This window comes from Hemitrygon akajei, chromosome 32 (assembly GCF_048418815.1).
Source record: "Hemitrygon akajei chromosome 32, sHemAka1.3, whole genome shotgun sequence".
NCBI classification, from domain to species: Eukaryota; Metazoa; Chordata; class Chondrichthyes; order Myliobatiformes; family Dasyatidae; genus Hemitrygon; species Hemitrygon akajei.
Window position 1 is genome coordinate 40,135,460 of NC_133155.1, and position 20,727 is coordinate 40,156,186.

At 41.3% G+C, this 20,727-nt stretch overlaps 1 protein-coding gene across 7 annotated transcripts in view; it reads left to right on the top strand.

The window, feature by feature from the left end:
- Positions 1-20,727, top strand: part of LOC140719770 (uncharacterized) — a 411,496-nt gene that overhangs the window by 222,200 nt on the left and 168,569 nt on the right. For all 7 annotated transcript variants that reach the window (XM_073034626.1, XM_073034628.1, XM_073034629.1 and 4 more), the window contains one exon: positions 8,810-8,854. In XM_073034626.1, the coding sequence (XP_072890727.1) occupies positions 8,810-8,854 (45 nt within the window). The remainder of the gene's footprint in view (positions 1-8,809; positions 8,855-20,727) is intronic.

Sequence of the window (20,727 nt, forward strand, 5' to 3'; positions counted from 1 at the left end):
CTTTGTGGGGGAGGGGGAAGGTTAGATTGATCTTAGAGTAGATTAAAAGGTTGGCATAACATCACAGGCCAAGAGACCTGTACTGTGCTGTAATGTTCTATGTTCATGTTGTAGGAATCATTTGGTAGGAAGGTGTTTTCAGCTGCAGGAAGCAAAGGTATTCAGCCTCTGTGTGCAGCAGCAGACAATCTGTGTCCCCATAGAAAGGAGGCAAAAGGCTGCATAAAATGGAGACAAAGGATAGTAATACCAAGGCAATCGCAAGCAAGACTGTGGAATAACATGAAGGAATCACCTAGAGGATTTATCTAATTGCCTGGCATTGACAAGAGCTGGGTGGCACATTAGGACCAGAAGTCAACCGTTTACATAAAATATAGAACAGTACAGTGCAGGAATAGCCCTTCAGTCCATAATGTGCTGAACATGATGCCACATTATGTAAATAGAGTACCTACTAGCTTCATACGCCCCATATCCATCTCCTCCTCCATTCTCATTCTCCTATCTGAAACATCTCTATTGTATCAGCCTCTACCACCACCCCGGCACTGTATCCAAGCACCCACTACTCTTAACAAAAACTTATCTTGCACACCTCTAAACTTTCTCCATCTCACCTGAAGGCTGTGCCCGCTGGTATTTAATATATTATCTTTATCCTGAGGAAAAGATTCTATCTGTCTACCCTATCTGTATCCCTCAATTTTATAAACTTTTTCAGGTCTTCCCTCATCCTCCAACACAGCAGAGAAAACAGTCCAAGTTTATCCAACCTCTTTATTGCTAATAAGCCCTAATAATCCAAGCAGCATCCTAGTGAACCTCTTCAAAGTTTCTATGTCTTTCCTGTAATAGACAATAGACAGTAGGTGCAGGAGTAGGCCATTTGGCCCTTCTAGCTAGCACCGCCATTCACTGTGATCATGGCTGATCATACACGATGTACCCCGTTCCTGTCCTCTCCCCATATCCCTTGACCCCGCTATCTATAAGAGCTCTAACTCTCTCTTGAAAGCATCCAGAGACTTGGCCTCCACTGCCTTCTGGGGCAGAGCGTTCCACATATCCACCACTCTCTGGGTGAAAAAGTTTTTCCGCATCTCTGTTCTAAATGGCCTACCCCTTATTCTTAAACTGTGCCCTCTAGTTCTAGACTCACCCATCAGCGGGAACATGCTTCCTGCCTCCAGCGTGTCCAATCCCTTAATAATCTTATATGTTTCAATCAGATCCCCTCTCATCCTTCTAAATTCCAATGTATACAAGCCCAGTCGCTCCAATCTTTCAACATATGACAGTCCCGCCATTCTGGGAATTAACCTTGTGAACCTACGCTGCACTCCCTCAATAGCAAGAATGTCCTTCCTCAAATTTGGAGACCAAAACTGCACACAATACTCCAGGTGGGGTCTCACCAGGGCCCTGTACAGCTGCAGAAGGACCTCTTTACTCCTATACTCAATTCCTCTTGTTATAAAGGCCAGCATGCCATTAGCTTTCTTCACTGCCTGCTGTACCTGCATGCTTGCTTTCATTGACTGATGTACAAGAACACCTAGATCTCGTTGTACTGCCCCTTTTCCTAACTTGACTCTATTTAGATAGTAATCTGCCTTCCTGTTCTTGCCACCAAAGTAGATAACCTCACATTTATCCACATTAAACTGCATCTGCCATACATTTGCCCACTCACCCAACCTGTCTAAGTCACCCTGCATTCTTATAACATCCTCCTGACATTTCACACTGCCACCCAGCTTTGTGTCATCAGCAAATTTGCTAAAGTTACTTTTAATCCCTTCATCTAAATCATTAATGTATATGTCCCCCCTCGCAAGGGACTGAATATCATTCTTCACCAAGAGAGCCACCCCACCCCCTCTGCCAGTCAGTCTGGGATGGGAGGAGAGGGATGGGGATGCAGCCAGAACTGCACATTATGCACAATTGCAGCCCAGAGGTGCTTTTATACAGCAGCAACAGGATGGGGTTCCTTTACTCAGTACCCCAAATGATGAAGGCTGGCGTGCCATACACCTTCTATCTAACTACTTGAGTTGCCACTTTCAGGGAAGTATGGACTTGAACTCTGTACATCAATGCCGTTAAGGATCCTGTATACTTTTCCCTGATGTTTGATCTCTGAAAGTGCAGCTCTTAACCAAATTAAACTTCATCTGCTATTTCTTTATATCCTGCTGTCTCCTTTGACAGCCTTCTTCACTATCTGCAACTCCATCGAATTTGTGTTGAGTGCATACTTAATTACCATCCTATCTACATATTCGTCTGCCACCTGTGTACTGTGCCTTATATACTGAGGTCCCAGCACTGATTGCTTCAGAACACCATTGTTGACAGAATAACACTCTTCCAGCCCTGCCCTTTGCCTTCTATGGGCAAGTCAATTCTGAACCCCAGTGGATGACTCTACTTTGGGATCTTCTCAGATACTTACTTAAAGTTCACTTAGACAACCTTCTTTGCCTTACCTTCAATCACCTTTATCACCTCCTTAAAAACTCAGTCAAGTTAGTAAGACATGACATGCCCACACAAAGCCATGCTGAGTGTCCCTAACTAGCCCATGTTCTTCCAAATGTGAGCATATCCTATCTGTAAATATCCTCTACAATAATTTCCCTACCACTGATGTGAAACTTACAGGTTTATAATTCCTTGGATTATCTATTTTTCCCTTCTTAAACAAAGGAAAGACATTGACAATTCTCCAGTGCTCTGGGACCTTACCTGTGGCTAAAGAGGATACAAAGATCTTAAAGGGCACAAATTTCTTCTGTCATTTAATAAGACCATAGCCAATTTGACTGCAGGTTCAACTCTGAATTCCCACCTACCCTTGGTAATCTTGCCACCACTTGCTCATCAAATATCTGTCTAACTTATCAAATTTATTTATCATATGTTCTTTGCAGCGTACTGTGAAGTGTGTCATTTGCATTAACAACCAGCACAATCAAGGATGTGCTGGGGTTAACTCACAAATGTCACTACACATTGCAGTGCCAACATAGCAAGCCCACAAAGCTCAGCAGAACACAACAAGCAACAAAATTGTTAAACATGCCCTGATTCTCACTCCCACCCACATGGACAATCTTCCAACTCCAGGACAGACCCTCAGACCTCTAGTCTCCAGGCTTTGGCCATAGGGATTAAACTTTCAGATTTCCGATTGACCTTCAGGCTTTGATTTTAAGCATCAGCCATTGGACTAACTGATGAAGAGAACCCGAACTCCAGGGTTCAAGCTGTAAGCACACTGACTTACCTGCCCTCAAACATCATGCTCACGTGGACAGCTGATCCCTGGACCTGGGACAGTCCAAAATCTAGACAAGTCCTTCATCATACAGTAATGTATCTGGCTGTGAATGCTGGGTGGAGGCCTGGACATCGATTCAAAACCTGTTCCTGCCTTTGGATTCCTTTCCTACCTATCTTTATCTTTTCAGCAAATTTACTGAATATACCCACAGAACCTTAACCCACTTGTTGCATCTTATCAGCCAGCTAAAACTTATATCTACTCCCCACTTCCATCCATCCATGCTATCTTGACCCCTATGAACTCATATTGCTTATTTATGTTTTATTATTTCATCTTTTTCTTTTGTATTTGCACAGTTTGTTGTTTTTGCACACTGGTTGTTTTGCACCTGTTGGGTGTAGTTGTTCATTGATTCTTTTGTACTTTGAGGATTTACTGACATGCCTACAAGAAAACGAATCTCAGTGTTCTATATGGTGACATATATGTACTTAGATAATAAATTTATTTTGAACTTACTTTCTGTTGCAACTTTTGATGAATCAGCTTATCAAATGCCCTCTGGAAATCTAGGTGCAGCACATTCTTCAGGTTCCCTTTGACTACGGAAATGTTACATCTTAAAGGAACTACACTAAATTTGTCGAGTATATTTTCCCTTCTACAAAACCATGCTGATTTCCCCTGATAACCTTGAAGTTGAAATGTCCAGCTGTGACAAAGATGTCTTCCTTAAAAATTAAGAGGTTACATTGCAGCTTTATAAAACTCTAGTTAGGCCACATCTGGAGTATTGCATACAGTTTTTGCTTTGAAATGAAAAACACAACTATAGCTGTGAAAATCCCTGCTGCACCTGATGACCCTCTGATGACCCTGTGATCTCAGTCTCAGAAGCTGATGTTTGGCTGTTTTTAAAGAGACTGAACTCTCACAAGGTGGAAGGTCCCAATGGAGTACCTGGTAAGGCTCTGAAAACCTGTGTCAACCAACTAGCGGGAGTATTCAAGGACATTTTCAACCTCTCACTACAGGCAGAAGTTCCCACTTGCTTAAAAAAGGCAACAATTATACCAGTGCCTAAGAATAAGGTGGGTTGCCTTAACGACTATCGCCCGGTAGCACACACATCGACAGTGATGAAATGCTTTCAGAGGTTGGTCATGACTAGACTGAACTCCTTTCTCAGCAAGGACCTGGGCCCATTGCAATTTGCCTATCGCCACAATAGGGCAATGGCAGATGCAATCTCAGTGGCTCTCCACATGGCTTTAGACCACCTAGACAACGCAAACACCTACGTCAGGATGCTGTTCATTGACTATACAGTAGCTCAGCATTTAGTACCATCATTCCCATAATCCTAATTGAGAAGTTGTAGAACCTGGGCCTCTGTACCTCCCTCTGCAATTGGATCCTCGACTTCCTAATTGGAAGACCACAGTCTGTGCGGATTGGTGATAACATATTCTCCTCGCTGACAATCAACACTGGCGCACATCGGGTGTGTGCTTAGCCCACTGCTCTATTCTTTATTTACTCATGACTGTGTGTCTAGGCATAGCTCAAATACCATCTATAAATGTGATGATGATACAACCATTGATGGTAGAATCTCAGGTGGTGACGAGAGGGCATACAGCAGTGAGATATACGAACTAGTGGAGTGTGCCACAACAACAACCTGGCACTCAGCATCAATAAGATGAAAGAACTGATTGTGGACTTCAGGAAGGGTAAGATGAAGGACCATATACCAATCCTCATAGAGGGTGCAGAAGTGGAAAGAATGAGCAACTTCAAGCTCCTGGGTGTCAAGAGCTCTGAGGATCTAACCTGGTCCCAACATATCAATGTAGTTACAAAGAAGGCTATACTTTATCAGGAGTTTGGAGAGATTTGACATATCAACAAATACACTCAAATACTTCTATAGATGCACTGTGGAGAGCATTCTGACAGGCTGCATCAGGGGCAGGTATAGAGGGGCTACTGCACAGGACCAAAAGAAGCTGCAGAAGGTTGTAAATCTAGTCAGCTTCATCTTGGGTACTAGCCTACAAAGTATCCAGAACAGCTTCAGGGTGCAATGTCTCAGAAAGGCAGCATCCATTATGAAGAACTTTCAACACCCAGGGCATGCCTTTTCTCACTGTTACCATTGGGTAGGAGGTCCAGAAGCCTGAAGGCACACACTCAGCGATTCAGGAACAGCTTCTTCCCCTCTGCCATCTGATTCCTAAATGGACATTGAATCTTTGGACACTACCTCACTTATTTTAATATACAGTATTTCTGCTTCTGCATGTTTGTGAAAAACTATTCAATATATGTAATTTATTTACTTGTTTATTGATTATTATTATTCACTTATTACTTTTTTCTCTGCTAGATTATGTACTGCATTGAACTGCTGTTGTTAAGTTAACAAATTTCACATCACATGCAGGTGATAATAAATCTGATTCTGATTCGGTGTTCTGGTCGTCCGACTACAAGAAGGTTGTTGAGGCTTTGGAGAGGATGCAGAAGGTGAAGGGAGATCTGATGCAGGTTTATAAGATTATGCAAGGCATAGATAGAGTGAAGAGAGAATACTTGTTTCCCAGGGTTGAAATGTTTAATACCAGAGGGTATACATTAATGCTGAGAGGGAGTAGGTTCAAAGGGGATGTGAAGGGTAAGTTTTTTATTCAGAGTGGTGGATGCCTGGAATGCGGTGCCTGGTATGGTGGTAGAGACAAATACACTGGAGCCTTTTAAGAGATGTTTAGATAAGCACATGAATATGAGGATGATGGAGGGATATGAACATTGTGTAGGTAGGAGGGATTAGTGTTTAAGGTGTTTTGATTTATGTTTTAGTTGGTTTACCACAACATTGTGGGCCAGAAGTTCATCTGCTGTGAAGTTCTAGAACATAGAAAACCTACAGCACAATATAGGCCTTTCAGCACACAATGCTGTGCCGAACATGCCCTTATCTTAGAAATTACCTAGGGTTACCCATAGCCCTATATTTTTCTGAGCTCCATGTACCTGTCCAGGAGTCTCTTAAAAGACCCTATCGTATCCCCCTCCACCACTATCGCCAGCAACCCATTCCACGCACTCACCACTCTCTGCGTAAAAAAACTTAACCCTGACATCTCAAGTCAAGTCAAGTCACTTTTTATTGTCATTTCGACCATAACTGCTGGTACAGTACATAGTAAAAATGAGACAACGTTTTTCAGGACCATGGTGTTACATGACACATTACAAAAACTAGACTGAATTACGTAAAAAAAAACGCAGAGAAAAAAACACAGAACAACTACACTAGACTACAGACCTACCCAGGACTGCATAAAGTACACAAAAGAGTGCAGGCATTACAATAAATAATGAACAGGACAATAGGGCAAGGTGTCAGACCAGGCGCTGGGTATTGAGGAGTCTGATAGCTTGTGGGAAGAAACTGTTACATAGTCTGGTCGTGAGAGCTCAAATGCTTCGGTACCTTTTCCCAGGCGGCAGGAGGGAGAAGAGTTTGTATGAGGGGTGCGTGGGGTCCATCATGATGCTGTTTGCTTTGCGGATGCAGCGTGTAGTGTAAATGTCTGTGGTGGCAGGAAGAGAGACCCTGATGATCTTCTCAGCTGACCTCACTATCCGCTGCAGGGTCTTGCGATCCGAGATGGTGCAATTTCCGAACTCCTCTGTACCTACTTCCAATCACCTTAAAACTGTGCCCTCTCATGCTAGCCATTTCAGCCCTGCGAAAAAGCCTCTAACTATCCACATGATCAATGCCTCTCATCATCTTCTACACCTCTATCAGGTCACCATTCATTATCCGTTGCTCCAAGGAAAAAAGGCCGAGTTCACTCAACCTATTCTCATGAGGCATGCTCCCCTATCCAGGCAACATCCTTTCTCCTCTGCATCCTTTCTGTGGTTTTCACACCCTTCCTATAGTGAGGCTACCAGAACTGAGCACAGTACTCCAAGTGGGGTCTGACCAGGGTCCGATATAGCTGCAACATTATCTCTCGGATCCTAAACTCAATCCCACTAGCTAATATATCTTTCCTTTCCACCCCAGCTGCAATTTACAGTAGGACCTCTATACTTGATCCCCTTGTCCATTCATCCCTCCCTACTGATCTCCCTCCTGGCACTTAACTTCGCAAGCGGATAAGTGCCACACCTGCCCCTACACCATGACCATAAGACCACAAGTATAGGAGCAGAATTAGGCTACTTGGCCCATGGAATGGTCCTTTTTCTCATCCTCCTCAGCCCCACTCCCCGGCCTTCTCCCCATAACCTTCGATGCTTTGTCCAATCAAGAACCTATCAATCTCTACCTTAAATACATCCAATGACCTGGCCTCCACAGCTGCCTGTGGTAACAAATTCCACAACTCTCCACTCCTTGGCTAAAGAAATATCTCCACGTCTCCTTTTTTAAACAGACACCCCTCTATACTGAGATTGTTCACTTTTGTCCTAGGCTCTCCTACCATGGGAAACAACCTTTCCACATCTACTTTGTCTAGCCTTTCAACATTCAAAAAGTTTCAATGAGATCCCCCCTCATCCTTCTAAATTCTAGCGAGTACAGACCCAGAGCCATCAAACGTTACTTGTATGATAACCCTTTCATTCCTGGAATCATCCTTGTGAACCTCCTCTGACTCTCTCCAATGCCAGCACATTCTCCCTCACCACCATCAATCCTTCCAAGTGACGTGACTGACTTGCACTTTACTTGCAAGTCTGTTTGGTCATCTACTGTATTAGGTATTCCTGATTTGGCCTCCACTATATTAGTAAGGTGCAGTGTAGATTGGGAGACTGCTTCTTCAAGCATCTCCACTCTGTTCACCAAAAAAGGCAAGATTTCCTGGTGGCCACCCATTTTATTTCTACTATCCACTTCAATTCCAACATATCAATCCACACTCAGGATGGAGGAGCAACACCTTATATTCCATCTGGGTAGCCTCGATGGCATGAACATTGATTTCTCTAACTTCAGGTAATTTCTCCCCCCTCACCATTCTCTTTTTCCATTCCTCATTCTGGCTTCCCTCTTACCACTTCTCTTCTCCTCACCTGCCTATCACCTCGCTTTGATGCCCCCTCCTCCTTCCCTTTCTCCTGTGGTCCACTCTCTCTCATCAGATTCCTTCTTCTTTCACCCTTTACCTCTTCCAACTATCATCTCCCAGCTTCTCAGTTCACCCCCTACCCTCAATGATTACCTTCACCCTCACCAGGTTTCACCTATCACTATCCTTCCATTCACCCCAGGTTCTTCCCTCTTCTTTCCAACATGATGAAGGGTCTCGGGCTGAAACTTCGACTGTTTGTGCTCCTCCAAAGATGCTGCCAGACCTGCTAAGTTCCTCCAACATTTTCTGTTTGTCGCCCTGGATTTCCAGTATCTGAAGAATCTCTTGTGTTTATTCATAGGATGTGATGTGTCTCAAAGCTGTCATATCGATTCAAATTTTTGTTGTATAGGGTATTCCCGGAAAACCAGGACTGCATGGGCCAAAGGGGGAGAAGGTAAGCCTGTTAATTATATTTTCCTAAATGTTGCCTCAGTAAACAAACTGATTATTTTAAATATTATTGAGTGCTGCAGTAATGTTCACACATAAAATCCGGAAAAATGGAGTTCAATTCCCTAGTAGAGATAACGTTTCGAAAAGAGAAGGAGTGGGTTACCGCAAGCATGTTACATGATAGAGCAGACTCGGGCTGAATGGCCTTGTCCTGCTCTTATCTTGAATGTAATTTGGAGATGCTTTGGTCATGATGTTCCAAAACCTCTCACTGAAATATAACTACTGGGCTCACCTAGAAGTACGTACCCTTTATCTCCTTGTCTCCCACTCTGTAACCAATTCCCTACTTATCCCAGTAGGTTGTCTCCATACTGTGCACTGTCACCTTTGTTGACCTTGTGGTACTTCGATGAATGGTCCCACTACCTCTATAATTAACATTATGCTCTGCTTTTCCATCTGCTATAGTGATGGAAATGTTATATGTTATATTACCGTAGATTCCGGACTACAGAGCGCACCTGATTAAAAGCCGCTGGCTCTAATTTTAGAAAGAAAATCAATTTTTTACTTGTACAGGCCGCACCGGATTTTAGGCCGCACCGGATTTTCGGCCGCACCGGATTTTCGGCCGCAGGTGTCCCACGTTGTAATATGAGATATTTACACAGAAAGATATTACACGTGAGGATTTTTTAACTTTTAATTAAATCCATATGGTAACATAAACAAATACATATTGCAAATGCTTTTTTTCGAACCGTGCCTGTAACGCGGCTACTTTTAAATATACGTTGCATATACTTTTTTACTGAACAACATTCCAATATCTCCTAACGACTGGTAAAAAATATATATACTGTAGCCTACCAGGAAAAGTTATTGATCGCCTTTAACTTAAAAGCAGCGTTCGCTCAGATCCAATGCCGCTCGCGTAATGCCGCTCGCCCCCCTCCTTCCCGTTTATCGCAAACTGGCATTTTTCCCACAAGACGCGGCGAAACCGGGTGTGACGTCATAGCATCCCGCGATGTAGTACAGAAAACAAATATAGTTAAAACACTTCTAACTTTAACTAGAAAATGAATTACTAAGCGAAAATATTATAAACTAAATAACTGCCATAAAGGCAGCACAATGCTTTTCTTCGAGTGTTTTCCATGTTGATGAGGGTGAGTACAAATGACTGATTTACAATAATTTAATTGTGAAAGTGCGCTTGATTTATCGTACAATTTCATTGGACCTCTGTGAACTACTCATCAATTTTATTGGTCTACTGTTACGAGGCAAAATGTTTTTGGCGGCATGAAAAAAATCATGCATTAGCCGCACCGTATTAAAGGCCGCAGAGTTCAAAGCTGTTCAAAATGTGGGGAAAAAGTAGCGGCTTATAATCCGACATCTACGGTAATTTAAATGTTATATTAAATGCATATCAAGTTAGTTAGTTAGTCTTGGATCAATGTGTATTTGTTCAAGTGTTCACTCTCCCAAGAAGCATCCAAGTTGTATTCGTTTGTCTCTATTAAACTAACATGTCTTTCATTACCTGATTTATTTCCCTTGGATTGGAAAAACTGCCTTTCTAAATTAAAGGTTATGAACTTTCTGACCAGGATTCGCTTCTTCACATCTGAGTTATGAACAGACGACCACAGGGCCACTCAAATCTGTACCACTGTATAGTGATCCTTCCTCTCCACTTCACACCCCCCCCCCCACCATCACCTTGCACTTCCTTGATTATCAAGCATATATCTTCATTTACCTTAACATTATCCAAGTATCTGCTCCATTCCCCTTTCAGAAAGAGAGTTCCACAAATGCATGATGCTTACAGAAAAACTTCACCGTTTCTCTTAAATACCTGACCCCTTAATTCTTAGTTATCTGATCTTGTTCTAGATTGTCCCAAAAGAGAAAATATCTTCTCCTCAGAATCTATTGCAATCAAGTCTCTTTTCTCTCCAAAACACCAGGGGACACAAGCCTAGCCAGTGAACAGTTTTGGGCCCCTCATCTTAGAAAAGATGTGCTGGCATTGGAGAGGGTCCAGAGGAGGTTCACAAGGATGATTCTGGGAATGAAAGGATTATCATACGAGGAATGTTTAAAAGCTTTGGGTCTGTATTTGCTGGAATTTACAAGGATTGGGGGGGGTGGGAATCTCATTGAAATTTTTTGAATGTCGAAACGCCTAGACAGAGTGGATGTAGAAAGTATGTTTCCCATGGTGGAGGAGCTTAGGACAAGAGGACATAGCCTCAGGATAGAGGGGCATCCATTTAAAATAGAGATGCAGAGAAATTTCTTTAGCCAAAGGGTGATGAATTTGTGGAATTTGTTGCCACATGCAGCTGTGGAGGCCAGGTCGTTGGGTGAATTTAAGGCAGAGATTGATAGGTTCTTGATTGGACATGGCATCAAAGTTAGGGGGAGAAGGATGGGAAGTGGGGTTGAGGAGGCTAAAAAAGGATCAGCCATGATTAAATGGCAGAGCGACTCGATCTCGGCCCAAAACGTCGACAGTGAGTCCTGACAAAGGGTCTCAGCCCAAAACATCGACAGTGCTTCTTCCCATAGATGCTGCCTGGCCTGCTGCGTTCCACCAGCATTTTGCGTGTGTTGCTTGAATTTCCAGCATCTGCAGATTTCCTCGTGTTTGCCACAAGAGGTAACAGGTTTAAAGTGCTGTGGAGTAGGTACAGAGGAGTTGTCAGGGGTAAGTTTTTTACTCAGAGTGGTGAGTGCATGGAATGAGCTGCCAGAAAACTGTATGACAACCCTACTGCTACGATTAAAATCACTGGATATTTATCAAATAGTTTTACCCTAGAAAGGGGCACGAGACAGGGTTGTGCATGGTCACCGCTACTCTTCGCATTATATCTGGAACCATTAGCTCAATACATCAGGCAAAATGAAGATATCAGGGGAATTACTATTAAAGTGACAGAGCATAAATTGGCCTGTTACACAGATGACATTTTGATCTATCTAGGGCAACCAACATACTCTTTACCTAAATTGATGCAATCCTTTGAACATTATGGTCAATTATCAGGATACAAGATCAACATAGATAAAACCCAATTACAGTCGGCCCTCCTTATCCGCGGGGGATTGGTTCCGGGACCCCCCGCGGATACCAAAATTCGTGGATGCTCACGTCCCTTATTCAACCTGTCTCAATGCGGTAGATCTTAGGACCCAGCGGAACCCCAGACCTTATTTAACGTGACTCTGAATCCGCAGTGTTTCTGTTCACGAAAATAATCACGATTGTGATTGAAAATAAAGTGGAAATAATAAAGCGATCAGAAAGAGGTGAAATGCCATTGTCATTGGAAAAGCGTTAGGCTACAGTCGGTCAACGATCGGAACAATTTTAAATGATAAAGTGAGAAAGGCTCTGCCCCGATGAAAGCTACAATTATTACTAAGCAACGCAATGGTTTAATTATTGGGTTTTGGGTTTTTGATCCTCACATCAACCCGGCACGGTGGAGAGCGCACTTGATAGCGGTTTGTCACTGGATCGAACTCAGGAAGAAGTTCCTGAGCCCAGCGCTGAAACATACATTCTTAAGTGTTTTATATGCATAGAAAGGTAAAATATATACTATATACTGAGACAAACATTTGACTAACTGACACTAAATAATACCGGATGTACCTGTTCCGACTTACTGAGTAAGAGAACTTACGATTTTTTTCGATCCCAATCCACGATAACCCACGCACATCCTCCCGTATACTTTAAATCATCTCTAGATTACTTATAATACCTAATACAATGTAAATGTTATGTAAAATAGTTGTTATACTGCATTGTTTAGGGAATAATGACAAGAAAAAAAGTCTGTACATGCTCGAACAACAAGTGCTGGAAGAGCACTTCCGGGTTTTCGCGATTTGCGGTCGGTTGAATTCACGCATGCGGAATTTGCGGATAAGGAGGGCGGACCGTACTTTCATATAACTATAGCCCACCAAGAGAAATTGAAAGTAGATTCCCCTGGGCGTGGCAAACAGATGCTTTCAAATATTTGGGCATTATTATGCCAAAAGATTTGGCAAAATTATCAGAATGCAGTTATCAGCCTATATATATAAAAAACTAAGGAAGATATAACAAGATGGAATCTAATCCCTTTTTTTAGTCTCAGTTCAAGGATTGAATCTATTAAAATGAACATACTGCCCAGACTATTATATCTCTTTCAGACCCTACCAATAGAGATTAATCAAAATCAATTCAATGAATGGAACAAAATGTTATCAAGATATATTTGGCAAGGTAAAAGGCCTAGAGTTTGTCTCAAAACTCTGCAATTAGCCAAGGAAAAGGGGGGATGGGGCCTACCTTCTCTTAGAGATTATTATTTGCAGCACAGTTGAGAGCTGTGATATGTTGGTGCAACCCATCATATGATGCTCAATGGAAAAACATTGAGGAGGGGATACTTCCCATCCCTATACAGGCAATTCTGGCTGTTAACAAATACAAAGGTACATAAATACTATTGATAACCTGTGGGTGAAATGGACTCTTAAAATATGGAAATCTATTATAAAAGAATATAAACTAGAGGGAGATATTGCAATTCTTAAATGGTATTCATATGACTTGGATTTTACACCAAATAAACTGGATGCAGGATTTGAGGACTGGACAGCTAAAGGACAATATGATGAAAGAAGGAACACTTCTGTTTTGAAATGCTTAAAGAGCAACACTTATTAGAAAAACAAGACTTTTATCGGTATTTACAGATGTGACAATATGTTAATAGGATGGTTAAAAATGTAACCAAGACAAGAACATATTTGATAGAACTATTTAGAAAAGCATATAATTCAGAGAATGGTAGTAGAATCATTTCAAGTGTGTATAAGGGTTTGTCAAATCTTAAAACACATTTGACTTCATACATTAAAACAAACTGGGAGAAGAAAGGAGGGATAATTATATCTGAGAAAGAATGGACAATAATATAGAGGTATCAATGGAAGTGTACCAGTTCGCAGAAATGGAGGGAGTTGGGATGGAAAAACTTGGTAAGATATTTTATTACACCCTCTCAGAAATCCCATTATGACCGCCCTGTTTGCTAGAGAAATTGTGGAAATCAAAATGCAAACCATTATCATATTTTCTGGGAATGCGCCATTATCAAAGACTGTTGGAGTGGGATACACAATGCCCTACAAGACATCTTTAAATGTGAAATATCCTAAGAAAGTAAGACCATGTATTTTGGGTATATACCTCAAGAATAGTTGAAAAGATATATTTAATGAATATACTGTTGGTAAAAAGACTTTTACTAGGAAATGGTTATCACAGAAGAGCCCAACCTTAAATGCATGGATGGAAATTACAATGGACATTTACAAAATGGAGAAGATAACAGCATCTGTTAATCATAATTTGGGACAGTTTGATTCATACTGGGAAAAATGGTTTAACTACATAACACCTCATAGGCCTGATTTTATCCTCACAAATCAATGAATATGTTGTAAAAAAAAAGATCACTCCCTACTTGTACATAATTTTCTTCTTTCCCTTGTTCTTTCTTTCCTCTCTTTTCTACAAGTGTATACCTCAGATAAATATTATGTGGAGATTTGTGGCATATATGACTATATGATATATAGGTACAATATCTGAAATACATCTTATGGAAATGTTTGATGATGAACTTCAATAAAAAATAAATTGCAAAAAAAAGGAATGTGCTGCTGGCAATGGTGGTGGAGGCGGATACGAGACACCTGGATAGGTACATGGAGCTTAGAAAAATAGAGGACTATGGGTAAGCCTAGTAATTTCTAAGGTAGGGACATGTTTGGCACAACTTTGTGAGCCAAATGGCCTGTATTGTTTAGAAACATGGGAAACCTACAGCACAAAGTTGTGCCAAACATGTCCTATCTTAGAAATTACTAGGCTTACCTATAGCCCTCTATTTTTCTAAGCTCCATGTACCTATCCAAAAGCCTCTTAAAAGACTCTTGTGGCAACCATTTCAGCCCTGGGAAAAAACCAATGACTATCCACACAATCAACGCCTCTCAACATCTCTCCTTTGTTGCTCCAAGGAGAAAAGGCTGAGTTCATTCAACCTATCCTCATAAGACATGCCTCCCAATCCAGGCAACATTCTTGTAAATCTCCTCTGCACCCTTTCTATGGCTTCCACATCCTTCCTGTGGTGAGGTGACCAGAACTGAGCACAGTACACCCAAGTGGAGTCTGACTAGGGTCCTATATAGCTGCAACACTACCGCTCGGCCCCTAAATTCAATTCCATGATTGATGAAGGCCAATACACCATATGCCTTCTTATTCACTGAGTCAACCTGCTCAGCTGCTTTGAGCGTCCTGTGGACTCGGACCCCAAGATCCCTCTGATCTTCCACACTGTGCTGTAGGTTTTCTGTGTTTCTATAACTTTATACATATCTATCAATTCTCAAAGAAAACAAACACAATCATTAATTCTCTCATCATGACTGAAACATTCCATCCCAGACAAAGTCCTGCTGAATCCCCTCTGCACCAGCTCCAATGCAATCACACCCTTCCTATAGTTTGATGAGCTGAATTGTGTAGTATTCTAGTTGCTTCATGTTGTATAAAGTATTTATAATGTTTTATGAAGTATTACCATCACCATCTGCTTATGTATTCTGTGCCCCAGCTAATGAGAGCCAATATCACATTTGCCACCTTCACTATCTTATCTATCTGTGTTGCTGCCTTCAGGGATCAAAGGATTTGTACACTAGGGTTCCTCTGTTCTTCAAAACTTCCCAAGGCACTCAATCACAGTGTTCTTTAACCTTCACCTCCTCCCAATGTGCATCTTTGCACAATGTTCTCATAATTTCTATTTTTCATTGTTATGAAACATAGAAAACCTACAGCACACAAAGTTGTGCTGAACATGTCCTTACCTGAGAAATTACCTAGGCTTGCTAATAGCCCTCTATTTTTCTGAGCTCCATGTACCTATCCAGGTGTCTCATAAAAGACCCTATCGTATCCGCCTCCACCACCATCGCCAGCAGCCCATGCTTGCCTTTTAAACAGATTATTATTATTCTGTTGCCTGAGATTACCTATTAACACCTATTATTATCTATTACCTGAGATTACCTATTATATAGTGAGGACACTATTAACAGCACAGTCAATATTTCTGTATTGTTCAAACAATAATCCTACTTCTATATCCAAATGTTAAAATAGTTAACTAACATCAGTGTTCCCGCAGTGATCACTATTGATGCTTCTTCAGTTACAGGTTTCCAGCCAAAAAAATAGCCCTCCACCATGATCCACTGTTCCCTTCCAATTTTAGGTCTAATTTGCCAACTTGCCTTGAATCCAATGGGGTCTCTCAGGAAATTTAGAGAGGCTTGACCCTCCTCTTCCTCCTCCTCCTTTTTCTCTCACTCCTCCTTGTCCTCTTCTTCTCCCTCCCTCCTCCTGCTTGCATTACCACAATCTTCTGAACTGGTGTGTGTGTCAGGATATCTAAATCCTATATATTTATTGTATCACATTCTATAAAAATGCCTGTATTCTTAATGAACTGTACAACATATTTAAAGCAAAAATCCTGTGATCCTTTTCTGCAAAAGATTGTTAATGTTAAATCGTATTTTATTCTTTGATAACTTTAGCATCAACCATCCCTTCTCTTAATTATATCTTGAACACATTGTCACATGTTCAACCATTTCTTGCCGATTACAATACTTGCCCCTTCCAGTATTGTGTTTCTTCATTGAAAGCAATGTACCATTTAATTGTGTGCCCGAACTTCAATCTTGATATTATCACCTCCTCCCTTCTGCTCTTTCACACATTCCTCAACAATCCCACTTCTTTCTGGATTCTATAAAGATGTCTTTCAGTTCTCTTTTCATCCTAGTGTTTTCTCCACATTTTAAATTTCACTTTTAATAATGTTTTTCATTACTCTTTTACTGTAATTTCTTTGAATGTCCAAGTCCGCTCGTCTAGTTGCTTCCTTTGCTAGTTTCCTCAAATATCAATGTGTGCTGGCATCCACATTAAACATGTACAGAGTCCCACCATTTTGTCTATTAAGATTTTGTATTATCTCACACATAACGTCTGGTTTTGCCACTGAATATGAATCCTTTAGACTCGTGGTTGTTGTGGTTGACTCAGACTATATTAGAACTCTCATTGATCTTGCTTCCTCCTCCAACTGCAAGCGAATCATCCAGCTGTCATTTCACCTGTAAACACTGACAAATTATCATTTATCCTCACCTGCTTTTTCATGTTAAAATTAGGCACTACCAATCTACGATTTCCATTTTAGAACATCTGTGCATATTTTAAATATCCATAATAATTATTATTTACACAAGATTCAACTAAATTGATTTAAAATCACTGCTCTATTTTTTCTGTCTCCTTTTGAATAATTGAAGATCCACCTCTGGTACTTCAGACAGCCATGGAGACTGTCCAGGAAAAGGCACTGTAGCACTCACTACCTTATTACTAATTCCTATCCTTTCTGCTTTTCCTTCAATAGTCCATGCAAGACTTTCTTTCCTTTTCCCAGCATGGATCTAGAAGTTGTTTACTTGGATGATTTTCTCCATGCCCTTGTGGGTTTACCCAATATGTTAATGAAAACTGTGTTCTTCTCAGATCCTGAGGTGCCTCTCCCAACTCCAGCTGGTTTGCTGCCACTGGTGTTGTCCATATTGGCCCACTAATGCTTAACTTTGAATTACTGCATATCCAGTTTGTTGAGCATACTGTGTGATGCCAATCTACACAGCATACTTCCATAGTCCAGTATTGTTCTTATTAATCCAGTACATCAGGGGTTCCCAACCTGGGCCCCACGGATCCCTTGCATAGTGGTATTGATCCATGGCGGGAACCCCTGCTGTTTACTGCTTTCAGAGATTCCTGCAGCTCCACATTCCTTTCCTATTAAACACCTCAGAACATTTAGCACTTTCTTACTTTTGGTTATTATTTCTTTAACGTGTTACCATGTGAGTCTTTTATCGAACCAAATTCCTAAAAATCTAAAGGTATCCAGATTTTCTAATTCTATAGCATAAAGTTTTAGTTTGAAGTGTTATTGATAATGGTTGGGATCACCCATCTTGTAAAACACTGCGCAGAAGGCAATGGCAACCCACTTATGTAGAAAAAATTAGAACAATCATGGTCATGAGACCATGACTGCCGTTGTTATAGAGAAACATAGAAAACCTACAGCACTATACAGATCCTTCAGCCCACAATGCTGTGCTGAACATGTCCTTACTTTAGAAATTACCTAGCATTGCACATAGCCCTCTACATTTCTAAGCTCCATGTACCTATCCAGGAGTCTCTTAAATGACCCTATCGTATCCACCTCCACCACTGTTGCCAGCCGCTCATTCCATGCACTTATCACACTCTGCGTAAAAAAAAAAAACTTACCCCGACATCTCCTTTGTACCTACTTCCATGTGCCATAAAACTGTGCCCTCTCATGCTGCCATTTCAGCCCTGGGAAAAAGCCTCTGACTATCCACACAATCTATGTCTCTCATCATCTTATACACCTCTATCAGGTCATCTTTCAGCCTCCGTCGCTCCAAGGAGAAAAGGCCAAGTTCACTCAACCTATTCTCATAAGGCATGCTCCCCAAACCAGCCAACATCCTTGTAAATCTTCTCTGCACCCTTTCTATGTTTTCCACATCCTTCCTGTAGTGATGCGACCAGAACTGAGCACAATACCCCAAGTGGGGTCTGACCGGGGTCCTATATAGCTGCAATATTACCTCTCGACTCCTAAACTCAATACAGTGATTGATGAAGGCCAATGCACTGTATGCCTTCTTAACCACAGAGTCAACCTGCGCACACTGCCAAAAGTTTTACCATTAATACTATATTCTGCCATCATATTTGACCTACCAACATGAACCACCTCACACTTATCTGGGTTGAACTCCATCTGCCACTTCTCAGCCCAGATATGCATCCTATCAATGTTCTGCTGTAAGTTCTGACAGCCCTCCACACTATCCACAACACCCTCAACCTTTGTGTCATCAGCAAATTTACTAACTCATCCCTGCACTTCCTCATCCAGGACATGTATAAACATCACAAAGTTTAGGGCTCCCAGAACAGATCCCTGAGGCACACCACTGGTGACTGACCTCCATGCAGAACATGACCTGTCTACAACCACTCTTTGCCTTCTGTGGGCAAGCCAGTTCTGGATCCACAAAGTAATGTCCTCTTGGTTCCCATGCCTCCTTACTTCCTCACTAAGCATTGCATGGGGTACATTATCAAATGCCTTACTGAAATCCATATGCAATACATTTACTCCTCTACCTTCATCAATGTGTTTTGTCACATCCTCAAAAAATTCAATCAGGCTCATAAGGCATGACCTGTCTTTGACAAAGCCATGCTGACTATTCCCAATCATATTTTGCCTCTCTGAATGTTCATAAATTCTGCCGCTCAGGATCTTATCCATCAACTTACCAACCATTGAAGTAAGACTCACTGGTCTATAATTTCCTGGGCTATCTCTACTCCATTTCTTGAATAAGGGAACAGCATCCACAACCCTTCGATCTTCCGGAACCTCTCCCATCCCCATTGATTACCTAGCGTTCATCTTGTCTGGTCCCAGTGACTTATCCAACTTTGATGCTTATCCAACTTTCCAAAAGCCCTAGCACATCATCTTCCTTAATATCTGCATGCTCAAGCGTTTCAGTCTGCTGTAAGTCATCCCTACAATCACCAAAATCCTTTTCTGTAGTGAATACTGAAGTAAAGTATCTCTGCTATCTTCTCTGGTTCCATACACACTTTTCTACTGTCACACTTGATTGATCCTATTCTCTCACGACTTATCCTCTTGCTCTTCACATACTTGTAGAATACCTTGGGGATTTCCTTAATCCTGTCCGGCAAAGCCTTCTCATGGCCCCTTCTGGCTCTCCTAATTTCATTCTTAAGCTCCTTCCTGCTAGCCTTATAATTTTCTAGATCTTTATCCTTACCTAGTTTTTTGAACCTTTTGTAAGCTCTTCTTTTCTTCTTGACTAGATTTATAACAGCCTTTGTACACCACAGTTCCTGTACCCTACCATCCTTGCCCTGCCTCATTGAAATGTAACTGTGCAGAACTCCACGTAAATATCCCCTGAACATTTGTCACACTTCTTTCTAGTTGTTCTGTCCTCTTCCTAGTGAAAAAGATTATTTTGGATTTTGCTGCTGAAGATCTGAATCCCCATTTTAATGCCCAATCTTCCACTTTAACTGTTGCCTCTTGAAGTTTCTGTTATAAATTTCACATTCTCACTCCTTTTTCACCTAGTTCCATTTTCCACAAATAATGATACTCTGATACAACTATTTATATTAGGAAATATATAATTTCTCATATGGCAAATAGTATGGTCTAGCAACACTTTCCTGAGGGGTTGATTTTTCCACAATTTGTTTACTTAACATAGATTTCCCAATTTCCCGACTCAACCATGATAAATCTACCAATTAAAAGATCTTTTATCCAATTTAGCAGTCGATCTCTAATTCCCAATTTATATACTGCAATTTGATGATCAAACCTTCCTTCCACATCATATCAAATGCTTTCTCTGCATCAGGAAAGACTGTTACTGTGGTTTCCCTGTTCAGTTGAGCACTCCTCACCTCACGTTGATCAATGATTCCTCTTCCTCTCCGAAACCCACTCTGATATTTAAAAATTATCCCATTCTCTTTCAATGTAATACATCAATCTCTTAGGTATCATTTTTTCCATG